The 19,264-nt window shown below is 41.9% G+C and overlaps 1 protein-coding gene across 1 annotated transcript; it reads left to right on the top strand.

The window, feature by feature from the left end:
* Positions 1-3,409: 3,409 nt before the first annotated feature.
* On the top strand, positions 3,410-19,073 carry LOC306923308 (uncharacterized protein). Its single transcript, XM_079501357.1, has 8 exons — positions 3,410-3,932; positions 4,222-4,365; positions 4,943-5,604; positions 14,207-14,344; positions 14,473-14,615; positions 14,884-15,051; positions 15,856-15,964; positions 16,338-19,073. Exons 1-8 carry the CDS (start codon positions 3,446-3,448, stop codon positions 18,099-18,101), a joined length of 3,615 nt encoding a protein of 1,204 aa, XP_079357483.1. The 5' UTR covers positions 3,410-3,445; the 3' UTR covers positions 18,102-19,073.
* Positions 19,074-19,264: the final 191 nt, after the last annotated feature.

Raw genomic sequence — 19,264 nt, 5'->3', positions numbered from 1 at the left:
CTATAAGGCTCCTATTTAATCCTGTGTGAAACTTGAAGCTGGTCCTCTGCTGTTTCCTTTCAGTTGCTCTGCTTGTACGAAGGTGGAGAGGTTTCTCAGCTGTCCTTTTATAATAGCAAAGGAAGCCTTTTTGTTTAACAAAACAAAATGACTGTGTGATGTCGTGTGAAGCTATATTATAAGAGAGCAACATTGATTAATAATTATACTGTACTTCTCCATATTACTCTTTATCCTATACTATCAGGGTCCAGGTATAGTCCCATTAACTATAATAAACCTAATAGCTAATCAACATACTTTTTATCAGTTTATTATTAGATTGCAAGATGTATCATTTCTCAGGTATTTGCTATGCTATTACAACTAGGAGATCGGTTGACATTTGCCCACTGCTGCCAGAACAAGGATTAAAACCCAGTATCCTTTCACCTCTCAACCACTCTACTACTTAGACTGGGAAATGGTGTAAGAGAAATGTTTATTCGCAGAGAGATGTCTGCATGTTCGGCCAAGTTGATTTATAATGTTGGAGCCACGTCATGCATGGCAGAGATGGCCCAGACGGTTACCGCTTGCTGCAGCCTGCAACCAACCTCCCTTCAGTGCTCATCTCAGTGCTGGATGATGCACAGTAACTGTTAATGAAGTCATTAATAGTTTGCTTGTGAAAAGGTTTGGTTTTGGTCGAGATCCATTTAATCCACAATTGCTGCACAGCACAAGCAGTTAGTTTATTATGCCCCATTAATACCCTCACTCTTGGCTGTTCCCATTTATGGGCAACCATTTTTTTTCTCCTTATGGTGCCCTTTTGGAAAACATTGTTTTGAATTCCCTCAGTGAGATGGCTTGGCCCGCTCTCTGTCCTACATCGTGTAAACACTGTGGTTTTTCCATTTGCACTAGAACAAACATCTGACCATCAGTCCGACTTTGTGCATTCACTTTACTAGCAGACCACTCCATCTCCAACCACTTTGGGCAGAAGAGCCATTGTCGTCGGCCATGTCTGCTATATGCATAAGTGTCCCATTTCCAGTCGAACTGGAATGAATCCCCTGTCTGTCCAAAACACCATACCAGCTCAATATTGAAACCACCCTCTCAGACTGACTCTCTGATGGTATAAACGTACTTGTTAAATGACTATTTTTTGTTGCGTCTGGGGGACATTGTAAAACTAAAAAGACCATCAACTGAATAAAAACACACGCATAGCAGTGCAGTCAAGTGATCCAACACCCACCTTGTCTACTGTATGTGGGTCAGTGCTTAAGAGCCTATAAAATATAGGTCGCATTGGCTGTCTCTGTCTCTCTCACACTAAAGCTGCATGCATTGCTGTCAGACAATTCCTTATTGTACAGTAACTACATTCCATCGAAATGTGTGAGAATGCTTTCCATTGGTTAACAGACTGATAGTGAAGTTTAGAAATGAAAGGGATGGGCCAAGTGTAGCTACCTCACATCTGGGCTGGATTTTCTATGCACAGCCAATCCCAGATAACGACAGGTCAATTTGTTTCTGTTCCAAAAACCTGGACTTCATTAAGACATTGTTTAACTTTTATAGTCAAGACTTTTTGTACTGAAGAGCGGAAAATGTGTGAATGGGTTGTTTGCTTCTGTCACACTCCGGGGAGTCTTGCGTACTTTAAGGCTGGAGTAGACGGATGAGGCCCAGCCGTGCACGAAATCAATACAAAACAAAAGTTTCCCCCTGGAGGAAAGATTGTGGTGCATTCGAAAAATGTGTTTTGCTCTCTTCCTCTTGTAAACTAATTTGCATAAAGCATTGCAGGACCTTTCTTCAACTTGATGTTTGATGTCCTCAGGTACCCTCACACTGACTGAATTTGTTTGGACTCTATTCATTTCCCGGCAGTGGGTCAGATATCATACATGTCATAAATAATACAGACAGTGATATTTAACCTGAAGGATTGCATGCTCACCAATGTATTACTGAATGTTCATCTACAACACCTGTTTTAGAAATATCTTTGACTACACTCAATACCAGCACTGTGTTTACCAGCATAGTGTTCTTTGGCCTTTGAGATGATTTTCTTTACATTAGAGTAGACAAAAGCATTTGTCCATATTTAGATTTTTATAATATTCAAGCTTTTCTAAAATATTATACATATTTGCTGTTGCTGGCTCTGAATAGTGTCTCATATTGCTGAAGCCAAAAATAGCTCTTCCTTTTATGCTGTAAACATTTTCTTTCTCTCCTTGGTGATCCGACTCTGTGTCAGTGCTCTGTGTAATATACACCTACGAACAATTTAGTGTCCCTAAAGAAATAAACATGTCTCATTTTAGAGTAACTCACTGTCAGCACGGCTGAACAGTGTGTATACTACCTCTCCAATCACTTTGGCAAATTAGGACTGCTGCTACTTTAGTTGCTCCAAAAAAAGGAGTAGCCAGATATATAAACGGATGTCTCCAGACCGAGGGAGTGCAATTAAATGGACTGTTTACTGGATTTGTTGTTGTTTTGTGTCATAACAAAGTCATCTAATATTAGAGAATTATAGAAGAGAAAGCTTCAGCATTGTGTTATAAATGCATATTAGAAAAATAAATAGTGGCAACTTGGATGAAATTTAAGTATGACTAATCAATTAAATAGAAATGTTGTGACTTGGAACTAAGGAATATGTTTTTTTAAAAAAAACAGGTGTGTAATATCTTTATATTTGATTGTGCAATAGAAATGAGTCATGTCTAAGCTGACATCACCCAACATTTACGACTGTTTTGGTTTTCATAAGAGTCGTAGAACAGCTGTGTGGGTGAATATCTGTTATGTTCCATTGAGAAACGCCACTCCCTGGATTTCCACCACAATACCTCCATCTAGTGGTGTAATGTAGAAGAGCCTCAGGATATTACTTGCATAAGTCTGGTGACGCGAGGTTAGCGTATCAGTAGGCCAATGTAGGGAGGGAGCATTTAAATTAAATTGCATAAATAATTTGTCTGGATCACATTTAGGCTACATCAAGTAACGGACCGTTAACATAAAGCGGAAAACAAATGATGCTGAAGTTTGAACACTCTCTCGTCTATCAGTAGGCTATATATATCAATATAGCTCTGATCCATAGCTCTAAATGCGTTTGGACCAGAGCTAATATCAATATATGTCTGTGTGACTGTGTGTGTGTGTGTGTGTGTGTGTGTGTGTGTGTGTGTGTATGTATATATATATATATATATATATATATATATATATATATATATATTACTACCAAGCTTGCAACAGCCCAACGCATCAATGTCAATGCCAAGTGTTTCCTGCAATAATGTAAACAATCGTGTTTACCACTTGTGATCTCCCTCCCCCATTCTGCGTCCCCAAGGCCCCGCCCCCCTCCTGCCTCTCACGCACCAGTTACGTATGACCGTAAAAAATAGAAACTTCCAAGATGGCCGAGTCCGTGGACTCCATGCATTTCGCAGCAAATAGCAAAACAAATTCTCCCAAACCCCTGATACCTAAACGGCCGCCAGAGAGCCGACCACAGTCTTCCGGTGACATTTATTCTCCACCCTCCAAGAAGGTCCGCATCGAGGAGAAGGGCTCGAAACACAAGAAAGTGAACGGGGAGGTCTGCGCAGGAGGGGAAAAACACAACGGGAAGCAGAGTTATGGAAGCCCAGCGAAATGGAGTTTCGGCCCGGCCAAGGCGAGCAACTCCGCCGCGGCGGCAGCTCCCGCTCGAAAAATCTTCAAGATCAGCAACTTCCTCGCGTCGCCTCCCAACAAAGTCAAAAGGGCTAAAGAGAAACGACACAAGGAGAAGAGCAGAGCCGCCCAGACGCAGAGTTCACCCATCGCTGCTGTGGAGAAAGTGAGCCCTGCTAGCTGCCATACAAAGACGGAGAACGGTGACGTGAAAATGTTACAGAGAGGTAGGGCAAGACAACACAACACGTTTACTCACTGCACAGACGCTGTTTGTCCATTCATTTACGATATGGGCACATTCACACGTGAAAGTTAACGCTAAAGAATAATATGAATATAGGTTATTGTATTATTTTTGTAATATTTCAAATTCATGGCCCCGTTATTTATTTTAGGCCCAAGTGGTGGCATGCACGTGCCAATGTTTGCCCATTATTATTTATGTCACCAGTATGAATGCGCTAGCAGCAACATTACCTTTTCTTACATTCTCTCTGTAACATTGCATTTCAGACCACCGTGTCAAAGACATGGATAAGAAAAAAGAGAGGGATAAAGAGCAGTGGAAATATCATGCATTGCCAGTGCCACCTCAGCCACCTGTGAATGACATTGCTAGAGAAAACGGAGACGTGAGTGCTCCAACTCCAGAGAAAGGTATTAAAGGACGAAATATAACAATTATTAATCCCTTGTGCTCAAATCATTATTTCTGTAGTATGGTATAACTTTACCCTGTGTTTACATAACAAAAAAATAAAGAATGAATTGTTTTATATCCCTCTCTCCAGCAGTCATAAGTGACTGGAGTAGTGTGGTGGTGTTTACCTGCAGAAATACAGTCCCCACTCTGTATTTTGGTGTTTTCACTGTTTGTTTTGGTAGACAGGGATGTTTTGGGGCTACCAAAACAAACCATGAAAACACCCAAACAGCGAGAGGGAAATGTGTTTTCTGCAAGTAAACGTCAACACAACACAGTGAAGACACTACTAAAGTGGCTAATAACTGCTTCTATAGACTATACTATTGGAGGGAAAAGATGGGTACAAATGTATATTGTTTTGTTATGTAATCACAGGGCAAAGGTACATGGTGTACCATTAATGATCTTATTGTCAAATCCAGTAAGCTCTTACAAGCCACTTGCTTTACATGGCTGCATTCAGAGTTTTCGAATTGATCAAATAAGTTAATATATACCTTTTTAAAATGATGTATCTTTTACCTGCAGAGTCAATGGTGGAGAAGACTATTACTGGTTCAAAGGAAGAACTTCTGCTGAAGAAACTGAAAAAGAAGAAGAAAAAGAAGCACAAAGATGGGGAGAGAGAGAAGGAGAGACGTAGCCGGCCCAAGATGCATCATCGCTCAAGCCAGACAGTGTGCTCAGGTGTATCTCTGGACTTCCCTGACTTCCTCAGCAAAATCAACGGCGGGAGCAACAGCAGCCTCCTCCAGCCATCAGCAGCACCACACCAGGAGTATCAAGAGTCTCCCTTTTCTTCCTCCATGGCCAGGGAGAGGCTGGGCTACAGCTCCCCTATCCACTGCGGCCTATCGCCAGGATTGGCGGGTCTGGAATTTGGCCGTCTAATCCACATTGAACAGCATGCTAACGGGGGAGCGTCGGTAGCACACGCCTACACTGAGCAGCTCTCCGGTCTATCTCCAGCCGAGATGCAGCGGTTCGCTGAGGAGTTTGTGGCCCTGTCGTTCCAAGAGAACGAGAACCAGGCGGCGCACTACGTAATGGGGATCATCCACGGAGCGGCCTCCTACCTCCCAGACTTCCTGGACTACTTTTCCTGCAAGTTCCCCAATTCACCAGTGAAGGTGGAGGTGATCGGGAAGAAGGACATAGAGACGACGACCATGGCCAACTTCTACACTCAGGTGAGAAATGTTTTTAGAAGATAGGATTTGAAAGTTGGAAAGCATGCAGATGTCCACCACCACAGGGTGCAACACACATCGTCTCAGTGTATTAGTGGTGCATTAGTCACTCTTATTTGGCCCTCAGCTCATGAAAGTCACACATTGGTATTTTTTGTATGTAAGCTTAACGGCATCTCAGATTTAGTCCTAGCCTGAACATATCCTTATGGTCAGGATGCGTGTTTCTATTAAACGGTTCGGTTGCATAAAGACCCACCTCCGCCTGTCTCTGATTGGCCTACCTAACACCGAACATTTGCCTCTAGTCATGTGTCACATTCTACGAGGATGGCAGCACTGCCGGCTTTCCTCTGGTGGAAAATAGTGCTCGGAACTTCAACTGGCACTGCCTAGGGGGAGACGATAATTTACAATTCTATCCCTATCGGTACCTAACTCTAATGGTGGTGAGTTGGCTCTAACGGCCATCGCAACGCTCAGCACAGCGATTCGCTCACCTAACGGCTCGCTCAGCGGTGACTCGTTGAGTCTACCGATGTAGCCTTTTCTCAGCAAGTGGGCACTGGGGGGGACAAAAACTATGCCCTAACCTTAATCCCAATAAAATGTGAGACGAATTTTAGATAAGATAAAATACCGTAGCATCGTCGGTAGAGGGATTTGATCCCGGGCACTAGGATTGGAAGTCGAATACTTAACGGCGCACGCCATGGCCAATCAGAGGTAGGCAGGGGTGGGGCTTGTGGCCAGGATAGGGTTGTTAAAAAACATATAATCTTAATATAATCTTGTTTTGAAGTTCATAATATACCTTTTTGAACAAATAGCCTATTTGTACATTCCTTTACTCCATTGAAACCAAAGTATATAAACTCGCAGCGGAAATGAAAGTATTATTATGCGAGAGACTGTGACTTGTCTGAATAGAGATATTGGTTGAAGTCTTATTGTTTGACTGTACCAATAAAGTATTTTTACTGTTAGGTGTTTGGGCTCTACCTCTTTCAAGTTAAGCCTTTTTTAGCCCAACACCCATAGTTGATGTGAGCATAGTTTCCTTGGAAGTCCTACTGTGTAACATTTATTTCAGTATCCGTTTGGTTACAGTACACCTCTTGTAGTGCCGTTGTCATTACAGCTTATGTCTATACGGAAGTGCTGCTCAAAATGAAATTATGCAGGGCCCTAGCGTCTGAGGTTATTTTGGAATGTAACACATCAAAAACGAGGGGCTGATAGTGTGATGTCACTATATTACTGTTTATTTCATTGGCCCGTTTGACTGTCAAGGGTTCACCATTGCACATAAAAACGACTCCAGGGTGTACTGTCACCTCATAGACACATTGTGGCACTCCATCTTTAAGTGTCTGGGGCAGACACCTAAACACAAAATAGTGTTTAGGTGTTTACAGAAGTTGTCAAAAAACAGATTTATTTAGGATGTTGTGAAAAATAACATCTCCAAAATGTAATGTGCACATTCTAAAGGGGCATTGGGCAGTAGTCTCTCAAAACAAAACAATATGCAAAAGCAGAAAACAGCGTGTAGGTAACAGGAGTACACACTAGATGTTTGGATACTCAGGCCAGTCTCAGATATCAGTCTTAATTTCTTTCCCACCAATGGTCAAGACACAAGTTTACTTCTGTCTGAAGATAGTCTTTCATCTCCTCTGTGCTGCAGCATCTCCCACTTGATTCTGTGGAAACCAGGTTTTCTCTTTTTTTTTAAGGTTTCATGACATTAATTTTCATTTATTTTTCGTTTTTCTTTTAGGTTTTATGACCTCAAATACATCCAAAAAACCTTAACTTTGAACATTCAGTGGATTTTCTGTGGTCTGGAGCTTTCTCTGGGGTTTGGAAGTCTTTCTGAGCTACAATGAAAACAGGCAAAACAGTGAAAGATCTGCTGGCAAATCCCATTGACATATATGGGATTTTCTGTCTCTTACATCACAAACAGCAGGAAACTCAGAGCACCTGTTTGAGCCAGAAAACCCCACACCACAGAAAATCTACTGAATGTTAAAAGTTCAGGTTTTTTGGGTGCAATTGAACTAAAAAAAAAGAGAAGAAAATGTCACAATCCATTTAAAGATATTTTTTGGGGCTTTTGTATGCCTTTATTGATAGCTAGACGTTAGTGTGACAGGAAATGGGGAGAGAGATGGGGTGGGGGGGGGGGGTTGACACGCAGCAAAGATCATCAGGATCGGGATTCGAACCCTTGACACGCTGTCAGGCACCAGCCTAGGTGCCATGCTGCACCCATGCTGCTTTTCAGCAGCATGGCAATCTCCTTCTCCTTGGCAGTTTATTTTTTTCAGCTAGGCCTTCACGGGTGCCTCTGGTTGTAGGAGACCATTTCAAAAAACGGCTCTGCTGTGTTCATCTTGACCGCACGCAAGTAAATCTAACACCAACACTAACCTCAGTCTTTTACCTCATATCAGTTGTAACTGGCAGAACGTATCAGTTGTAACCGGCAGAACAGATTGGTTGTTGGAAAAATAGTGGCGGCATCAGGAGTCGAACCCGGGCCGGTGGGTTGAAAGTCGAATGAATAGTGACTCTACTAGACTGGCGAGGTGTCTGCCGAAATTGGGATTAGTGACTAGAAGGTGAGAAAGCACATGGGCGCACATTGTTAGCAGCCGACGGGGTAAAACGAGCGCTCCCTTGGAAATTGTCTCCTATGAATACAATATTAGCCATAATAGCCTACATAGAGCAAAAACCCATTTGGTGTTTTAACTAAGCATTATGTAATACTTTAGCTATTGAAAAATAGCAGATCTACAAGCTCATAGCGCGCCACCGAGTGGCGCGCTACGAGCTTGTAGGTCTGCTATTTTTGAAAAATCGTGAAAATGTGGCACAAATCTTTGAATATAATATATTCTTTCAGAAGACTATTTATTTCGACGTCAGGCCTAAATGGGTTAAGAGTGACGCTGATTCAGATTTTGTGGGTTCCCTAACCACTGATTAACTATTTTGACCAATATGTTATCAAAGTGCAAAATCTGTTTGTTTGGTTTTCAAAAATAGAAAATAAAAAAAATAGACAAAATACAATACAAGCTTGTGACCTTTGGAAAGTGTGTGTAGATCAGCTATTTTTGAATATTTTTTAAAACATTTCTGCTGCATCATTGCAGATACAGATACTCTGATATATTGGCCAGATCCATGGTCGGCCTCTACTGTATAGGCCATTAGACCTAATCAAAAATTGTATCCAGAAATGGGAGCTTCTGAAACGAAACAACAACTAAAATTTATCCAGATATAACATATATAATGCTGGTCGTCATCATTCCCGCCTATTTATTTGATCAGCTTGCTTTTATTTATCGCTTGTTTTTTTTGGCTGTCATCTGTAAAGGCCAGGTGACGTCTTTCCAAATTTGCCTGTGTGTGTGTGTGTGTGTGTGTGTGTGTGTGTGTGTGTGTGTGTGTGTGTGTGTGTGTGTGTGTGTGTGTGTGTGTGTGTGTGTGTGTGTGTGTGTGTGTGTGTGTGTGTGTGTGTGTGTGTGTGTGTGTGTGTGTGTGTGTGTGTGTGTGTGTGTGTGTGTGTGTGTGTGTGTGTGTGTGTGTGTGTGTGTGTGTGAGAGTCAGTCAGTCAGTCAGTCAGTCAGTCAGTCAGTCAGTCAGTCAGTGTACTGCTCTTGTTCTTCTTTGTAAAGTTTAGGTCAGAAAGGACTGGTAAACAAACAGGCCATCATTACTCCAATATTGAATAGTGGAGACTGGAGACCTCCTGAATCAGCTGCTCCTGCAGTTTTTTGTTGCTTTATATATGTGTGTGTAATACTGTAATCCCACGATTTTGAAACCCATTATTCACCCGGTGCCAATTGTAACGCTATTCTGCCTCTGCCAACTTGGGGAGAGCCCCGAACTGAGCTGAGCTCATGCTTCCTTCAATGCATGAGGAGTGAGCAGGCTGCTTCTTATCACCTGACGGTAGGACGTAGCATGTGGAAGGAACACGTTATTCCAACAAGCTCCTTTCCTCTCCATCAGGCTGACCAGGGGGAGGTAGTATACTGCATGTTTTTGTGAGGGTACCTACCCTAGGGCCTAGGGGACATGGGGAGAACATGCAGCAAACTCCACACAGAAAGGCCTGTCTAGGCAGGGCTTTAAACTGACAATGTGACATAATATGCAAGTTACTATGTAACTTCAATGTCCTACCCTGGATTTGAAACCCGGTCCCCAATGCAAGTGCTGACATTTTTACCACTGAGCTAATGTAGCCTGCCTGCCTGCTTGCTCAGGGAAGAAATTGAATTTTGACCTTCAGGCAGTACGACTAATAAACAAGAGTAGTCAAACTAGACCACAGGATATACATTAGAAGAGCAGGGAGACCAAATACGGTGAAATACCACCACCCAATATAAGTGCAACTTATATTGTATACCTTGTATACCTTAGAAAAATAACATTTATTCCCCCCAAAAGTTACATAGTGCAACTTTAAACATAACAGTATATCAAATCAAAACCAGGAAGGAAAGCATCCGTGTCATTTTAGATTTTGGCATTGGCTATTCAAAAATAGTAGATATAAATACAAGTGGGAGAACTACTGATTTAGAAGGCGTTCTAGAATGTGTGTGCACCCTAGACGACCTCCTAATATCATATTTTTTGGGGGGAAATGAAAAACATCTTAAACTACTACCCAAAGTCCTGTATTTTAGTTTATTATATTGTTAAGAAACAGTTTAATTGCATGGTACGGTAAGACTACTAGACTAGGCAAGTTTTGTAATTTGTATAGCATTTTGATATTTCAACAAGGCAATTCAAAGTACTTCACATTAAGAGCAGAGCAAATTACTAGGTTAAAAGAAAAGTTAATTTACAGTGGTAAAGAAATGATTAAGAATCCTCAGTAAAAGGCAAACAGAAATGTCTTCAGTTTGTTTTGAAAGAACAGAGTTGTTAGCAGACTGTAGTGCAGACCTGCAGCTTTCTCGGAGTTCTGGATAGGATGTCTTGTTCAAGCCCCACATCATGTATTTTTGTCTCCGACCTGTCCTAGTGATAACCTCACAAGATCAGAAATGTATTCTGTCCCTAAACCATTCAGTGCTTTGCAATTGCAAGCCAACAGTGGTATTGTGAAATATTGTTTGACAGAGTGAGCAGTGTAAAGATCTGGGAATTGGAGTGAAAGAAAGTCCTAGAAAGTACTCAAGCATTAGTGTTCTGAATCAACGGCAGCTGTCTGATCAGTTTTTAGGGAGACCTGAAAGAACAGCGTTAAGAGTTGTCCAGTCTACTGAAGACGAATACATGGACACGTTGGCAGCGAGCTGTCTGTCAGCAAACTGTCCTGATATGTAGCATCTGCCTTGTCTTTACGACATACCCTGAACCAAATTAAGTAATTAATAACTAATGAGAGGAGGAAAGGAATTACTCCGCTTCATGAAGCTACAACACAAACGCACGTGCACACAGTCTCCTGCACAAACACTACGCCTAGATGGGTGTCACAGATCTCCCTTAAATATAAGCCATTCCTTCAGTAAAAACAACCACCAGAGATGAGGGTCTCATACTGTTTGACTCTTTGAACCATGCTGAAATATTAAATATGAAGTGACAAACTATTCTGAAATAAGCTATTCAATTAATTACTTTTTTTTAAATAGATTTTAAATATTATAAAGACACATACTTCGGACTAAATACACTAAAAACTAAATAGAAATACAAGACATCTATCTCACTTCCACCTCAACTAATATAACCTAAAGGGATATTTCACGTTCACTTCAAACATATTTGGGGTCATTTTAAGTAACTATTCTGGCTTTTGTGAGCACCCCAGACCGTTTTTAAGTTGCTTGATTTAATATTTAGATATTTGATATTTTATCAGACACGCCCCCTTCCTATAAACCCATTGTAACTTGGAACTCCATTTTAACCATGATAGATGGTATTATTACATGGCTTGGTTGAATGCTTGATTCTGATTGGTCTGATTTTGTAAGCACGGCGTACAAACAAATGTTATTTCTCAGTGAACACACCTTTAGATTTGGCCTTCCTCCAACAACACGCTGTCTTGCAGGGAAGTTAAGAGAATGACTTCAAGTCATAAATGGTTTGTGTTGCATCTGAGTGATATGACATGGAGAGGCACAAGAAATAATGTTAAAGCAATAATTCATCCAGCAAGGATGAGTTTCACAAGACTGTTTGTAATGAACTGCACACTCTAGGCATTTAATTGAAGGAACTATGTACATTCCATAAATTGTAATGTTAGATTAGATGTGTTCAGTTTTTCACCAATGTACATACACATGGCCAGGTAATGTTTTGCTCAGGTCCTGTGTATTGAGTGTTGCAAAACATCCTCAATAAAGGGGAGAAGAGGAAAGAGTTCTCAACGGGCCTGAAAATTAAAAAAAACGAGTGAGTTTAAAACTGATCCTAATCATAACATTAAATTAGGAGCCCAGCAGGTGTTGACACTTGACACTAAGGGTTGCCCACCTGCATCTGTCAGGTAAATAAAACTTTCGTGCAGGTGGAGTTTGCTTTCAGGTTTCCCGACCGGGCAGGTGCTCGTTTGCAAGGGGGCATAACCGTTTATAAACAAAAAGATATCTGTATAAACACCAGAACGTAGTAGCGCTCTGTCTTCTGGTCTGTGGACTGTAAAATTAGAGCACTGTTTTACCTATAATGTGCTGTTTTCACTGTTGCTACACTTAAGTGCCACCAGCGTATCACTATCATGCGTATGTCAAAACTGCTTCATTAACTACTTCTTGTAGCTGCTTGTAGCAGAACTTTAATATAAGACTGAATTAGCTGTCTTATATTGTCATAATGTTGGTCTCTCAAGCCAGACAACTATTTTAGAGTCAACTCTGTAATGTTATCATCATTTGCAATTTCTGTCATTCTGAAAATATCTTTTAAAATATCTCAAAACTATATTTTCGAATTTCCATTTCTGCTAAGCAGCAAGCCATTTATGCTTCGACTAATTCGATTTATAGTAGGAATTATTATTATTATTTGCGACTGCAAAGACAAAATGAAGGTGGGGGGAATCGGACATCTGCTTTACAGCACTCATGATCCATTTCAGTGCTACTCTTGTACAGATTGATTGATGGGAGCTTTTGATGGAAAATTGTGTGACGCAACTGTCTGTCTCGAGAGACTTACTAATACCATGAGAATAGTATAGTGTCAATGCAGGTTTTGTTTTGTTCACCTACTGGGAAGTCCATGAGGCATGAACGCTATTCATTGAGTGGTCTATTTACATTGATGTGTTTGAATTATGTAACTCAAACTACTTTTAGGCCTGGTTTGTCTGTTTACTTAAAACATTCACTCGTTGCTTGCACTTCAGGGGCCGACAATAAGGATTGCCCGATTGCCCTGGGCATGTAAAAGGCGGGCACCTGCGGGCAATTAAAACCTGTCCAGACATGCCCGTAAGGCCAACAATTTGGTGCAATGTTTTGTTTCTCATCCTTGATTTCACTCTCTCTGTCTTTGTAAGTGTCCATGTGTCTGTCTGTCTTGCTCTCTCACACCTGTGTGTATGAGCCCACTGCAGTGCAGAGCTTTAATAAGTTTGATTGGTTTGACCTACTTTACAGAGACCACCAGCTTAGTCCAAAGTGTGCTGTGCTGCACAACACAAATCTTAAAACATACTCAACGTAATGTTGAGTGGAGGAAGATAAGTATTGATGGTTTGTCTGAGGATTTTTATCCTTTGACAAACTATCAATACTTATCTGCCTCCACGAAACACTAATGTTGTGTGGATTCACTAATGTTCCTCTAATGTTGTCATTTATCCTACTTTCAGGCCGCTGAATGTTTTATTCAACATAACATACAGTACTTTGAATTAACTTGCGAGGGCTTTTAAAATGATGATGCAATTATTTGGGAATCTGTTTAATCTTCCCAACACTGTCGGTGTCAAATCAAAAATGCACATCCTGTAACTACTGCTGAAATACCTATATAAGCACAATTTTATTTATAACATTAAAACTTAGCCAAGTAGTATGTGTGAGGTGGTCAGAATGGTATTTCACAAAGTAAAAGGTCAGCAAAACCGATTATATATATATATTGTGGCGATAATGACAATCTATAAAACACTGAATTCTAAGAGTCTAGGTAAGGTAGAACAAATCACACTTGTGTGAAGAGAGGGGCACTCTTATCATCATACATCATCACATTCCGTGCTCAGCCAATCGAATCATCACAAAATGTGGTACACATTCTGTGCTCAGCCAATCAAATCATCACCATTTTGTACACACAACACTGGCCAATCAAATCATCACAAATGTGGTACACAACAAACACACAAAGCTGGGCATAGTTAGGGCTAGCGCCCCTCAAAAATAGAGACCTGCACAAAACATTTGTTATCATTTATTTTTGCCCTACCCACCGGAACAAATCATTTTTGGCCCTGGTTGAGGGTAAACGATCAACACTATAAACATTAGGTTTTATTATGTTTTGTCCAGTGTTTGCCTGAGCTGTCTACTGTGCTGTGCTCCTGCTACAGGTCAAGCGGACATATTCCCAGGGAACGTACCGTGCCGGGGCCATGCGGCAGGTCAGCCTGGTAGGGGCTGTGGACGAAGAGGTGGGGGACTACTTCCCAGAGTTCATCCACATGCTGGCGGATTCTCCCTTTCTGGAGGTTAGTGGATTTTATGCATATAACGTATGTACATGTGCTCAGATTCTGTAGCAGGTGGATGTGTTAATGTCTTTGTGACAGTCTTTTATTATTATTTGACCATGAATATTTTCGGTGTGTTTGCGTAGCGGACCCTGCCATGGGGGACGTTCTCCAGCTTGCGGTTGCAAAGCCCCACCGAGAGTGACGATGGCCCCATCATGTGGGTCAGACCAGGTGAACAGATGATCCCCATGGCAGATATGCCAAAATCTCCCTTCAAAAGAAAAAGGTGGGTTTTGAATGGTTTCTTTATGCTATCTTTCATTTTTATTTGCTGAAGCAAAAATGAGCTGAGCTATGTTGTTGTTTTTAATGCTACTACTATTTCTATTTTAAAAATGTTTATCTGACTTCAAGCTCACAACACCTCAGTTCTGCTATTTTAGCAATTTTTGAAAGTTGAAAGTGGTTAATGGTAGAAACGGCAATCAGGGTGTTGTTATTTTGTCTCTTTGCACCCATCACATTCCTGAACACACTTGATGAATGTATTGCAGGTCCACTAATGAGATAAAGAACCTACAGTACCTGCCTAGAGCCAGTGAGCCCAGGGAGATGCTGTTTGAAGACCGGACGCGAGCCCATGCTGACCACATTGGTCAGGGGTTCGAGAGACAAACCACTGCCGCCGTTGGTGTGCTGAAGGCTGTACGCTACGGAGAAGGGTGGGTGTACAATGACAGTCTTCCATTATTTGTATAATATAGAATAATAATATCCAAAATGTATATATTTATATATCGCTTATACCCAAAGGGTATCCGGTACAGTCCCCATAATGCATCTCGCCCCCGATTTATTCCGCCGACCACTCGGTGCCGCGGTTCTTGTATTCTTTATTTTGTTTTACTGGGAATAAGGTTAGAAAGGTTAGGATTAGGCGTAGTTTTACTGGGGTTAAGTTTAGGTATAGGGTAAGGTTTAGGCATAGTTTTACTGAGGTTAAGGTTAGGAATAGGGTTAGGTGTAACCGTTTAAGCATAATTTACTTGGGTTACTTTAGGAATACCAGCGTGCAGTTCGCCGGCTTTGAGTCCGGGGCGAGTTGGTAAATGGGCGACTCGTCTTTATTAGGAAAAAAGAACATCAAGTAAAGGCTACACTAGAAGGTTCTGTATTTGCAAGAATCTGGCAATACAATCCATAATATATGACGTTTACAATTCAATATATTGTGATATTGTAAGCAAATTAAAATTTTAGGAAAACTCATAGTATAAATAACACACCATCTGCATAAAATCTGAGTAACAAAAGTGCACTTGTTTATGCAATTAGAACATGCATTTGTATTTATCACAGCGCCTGGTGCTTTTTGTGCAATCTGTGCAAAGGAATTGAGTTCTATGAACATTTGCCTACCGTATATCGGTACATTTTTGTTTTTGTTTTTGAGAATCAATACTGTATCGCAAAACGTATACACACACACACACACATTCACACATTGGGCCTCTGTCTTTTTACAGTGGTATTCCCTCACGGATCACCAAAGATGTTGTATGTTTCCATGCTGGAGATTTCCCAGATGTGGTCATGAGGCTCCAGCTGGACCTCCACGAACCCCCGCTGTCACAGGTGAGTGACAACACCATTGAAATCTTCAATCTGGAACTTGATGTTTCATTTGGTACCGTTTGTGGAACTTGATCCTCTACTGTTATTAGGAACTCATGTAGGGATATACCTGTAATACTTAAGGCCTTTGCACACCATGTCCAATGTTTCAAGGGGGGGGGGGGGGGGGGGGTTGAGGAAATTCATCAATGAAACATTTTAGCCTGTAATCATTCAGATACCTATACCTGATTTAAAAAGGCAAGCAGGGAGCTTGAAATAGAATTCCACTTGGACATGTTCCAGTGTTCCACTCCTTTCACATTTACCATTGTCCGTCTGTTGTTACCGAGGTGATTGAATTTCCCTGTGCCTCCCGCCACTCCCTTCACAGTGTGTGCAGTGGATTGACGATGCCAAGCTGAACCAGCTGAGGAGGGAGGGCATCCGCTACGCACGTATCCAGCTCTACCACGACGACATCTACTTCATCCCCCGGGGAGTGGTCCACCAGTTCAAAACGGTGTCGGCCGTCTGCAGCCTGGCCTGGCATGTCCGCCTTAGACAGTACCATCAACAGGAGGAGGAGATGGAGGAGGAGGAGGAAGAAGAAGAAGAAGAAGAAGAAGAAGAGGGAGAGGGGAGGTGCATGCCTACACACACGCCAGTTCAAGTCAAAGAGGAAGATGAGGACGAGCATCCCATTCCATCTGGAATGAGTGAGTGTAACAGTCCCACTGAGAAGCCACTGAAGGTGGAAGCTGAGGTGCCGTACTCACCAGGGCCGACGCCGACATGCAAGGACGAAGACCTGGAGGAGGTGGCGGTGACAGAGACGGAAGCAATGGACTCGTCACCTACAGAGTCTCTGACCTGCCCCCAAACTGAGCCGAATGAGGGCTCCCTCACAGATCCACCTGCAGAGATCAAGGCCGAGGAGGGAGAAAGTAAGGCAGCGAGAGATGGTGGCACAGGTCCCCATCAGACACCATATAAAGGGGACGAGGAGGAAGCTGGAGACAGCAGTGTTTCCTCAAAGACCCCACAGCACTTAAGGAAAGAGTATGATGTGGACGAGAGGCCACAGAAGACAGCCGCACAGGGCCAGGGCCCTAAAGAAAAAACAAAAGACATTGGCGTTTCGGCTGTACACACAACAATCCCAATCAAGAAGGAAAAGGAGAAAAGCAGAGGGAGGGACAGGGAGAAAGATGACAAAGAAAGGGCCAAAGAGCGAGAGAAGAAGGAGGAGAGGAGTAGAGATAAGGAGAAGGAAAAGAAGGACAAGGGGAGAGAGAGAGAGAGAGAGAGAATTAGAGAGCGGGAAAAAGCCAAGGCAGAAGGTGGGAAAGAGGGCGGTCTAGCGACACTTACCAGGAAGAAGGAGGATGAGGACAGGACAAGAGAGGGCAGCAAAGCTCCACTGCCTGCTCAGCGAGAGGAGAAGGGTGTCAGGGAGGCAGAGGTGCCACCTCAAATAAAGCGAGAGAAGGAGCATGTCAGGGAGGCAGAGGTGCCACCTCAAATAAAGCGAGAGAAGGAGCATGACAAAGACAGGGGTGGCATACAGGCAGCGTCTCACACAAGGCATGATCGAGAGGAAATAAGAGAGTCTGGCGTGCATAAACACAAGTCGTTGCACAGGAAGAAAGACAAGAGTGGCCACAGGGAGGCCAAAGAGAGCAACATATCATCCGTACATTTGTCACACACCAAATTGGGGCGGGAAGATGGGAAGGCTGGTGCTCAAAAACACATGCATGCTGTTGTTAAGAAGGAAGGAAAGAGGGAGAAAGACGTGAGCTTCAAGGAAGAGAGGAAGAAGTTGAACACTACCACAGGCTCTGCTCCCCCAGAACACAAACCTCCAAGGACGCTCATCCCCTTTGACCTCTTTAAGCCAATGGACATTCACCAAACTCTGTCTCACTCCTTCACAGACAGTAGAGTTAAGACTCACCATCACAGTGAATCCAGAGGCACATCTTCAAAGTCTGGGTCTGACAGCCGGACAATAGTGCCCTCCAAAGGACCAAAAGTAAAGGACACCATGCAGACAAAGCCTGTAATGTCTGTACAGGACACACGACCACAGCACTCATTAAAACACCAACTTAAACCACACACACCCCAAGCGCAGAAAGACTTTTTAATATGAATGTCTAGATGTGTAGTCTTCTTTCTACTGTACAACTTACGTTCAGGTTATGTTGCAATATTTGGAAAATGCATCCTTATTTCACAATATTGGTTTCACTTTCAAGCATTGACTTTTTAATATAGCTCTCCATTGTATTACTTGGCATTACACCAACAGAGCCATGTTATTTCAGTGGTATCATGAACAGAGGATGTGCTTTCAAAGTATTTCAACTACACCTATGTAAGAATGTAAGCTAAGTAGCTCACTTCACGTTTGTTAGAGAATGTACGTAGGCTGTATATCAAACCTGTTATGTGACCCGTGTGTCAGTGCCTGTGCACTACTTAGCTACGCTCTTAAAGCACCTATTTTAGGTACTCTACTAGTCAATCTGAAAACAACCCTCCTTACTCCACGTATATAGGAATGACCTCCATTCATTGTTAGGAACATGATAGCAAGTTGTTGCTGTCCAAAGGAAATGCTCTTTTTTGCTATATTGCTTTAATCTATCCTGGTTTATAATTTGATTATCACTTCAAGGTTGGAGGAAATGGTTGTTTTCAGATTTGACAAGCCTAATTTATACTATAACAGCACGACTGTTGCTTGCCGCTGATTTTCAAGCAATAAAACATTTATTGCCTGAAAGTCAGTTATTGCGAGTGACACTGTTGCACAACAAAGTATAAATGAAGCTTTAATTTGACTCACACAGGGCTGTAAATGATACTGTATGTACTGAAACTGTACAGTATAGATGTATTAGCACCAATGTGAGAAAATGTAAACAGAAATTGCATATATTTTTTGTAAGACGAGTTTTATTTTCCATAGAACTTATTTATATCATTTACTGTCTGTTTTTATTTGAAAGCAACTTATGTGAGAATTTTGCTGTAAATACATTTTATTTCTTAAGATAAGACTTGGTAGTGTGATTTATACTCTGATCAGAACCTCCCAATAAATGGTTCGTAATATTGATGTGGCCTTCTCATGAGTCTCTTATATTTATCCTCAATAGTTTTTAATTTGATTATTTGCAAATGTATTAATTTAGACTTAGAGGAATACAAAGTGCTTGCAGCTCGTTATAATGGGGGGGGGGGGGGGGGGGGGGGTTAATGCAGAGAAAATTCAGTTTTCACTGATGGCTGTTCAGATGGTTCTAATGA

The sequence above is a fragment of the Electrona antarctica genome, assembly GCF_951216825.1.
Source record: "Electrona antarctica genome assembly, chromosome: 5".
Lineage (NCBI taxonomy): Eukaryota > Metazoa > Chordata > Actinopteri > Myctophiformes > Myctophidae > Electrona > Electrona antarctica.
The sequence above is the reverse complement of the archived record's forward strand: the minus strand, read 5'-3'. Positions and strand labels throughout refer to the sequence as shown.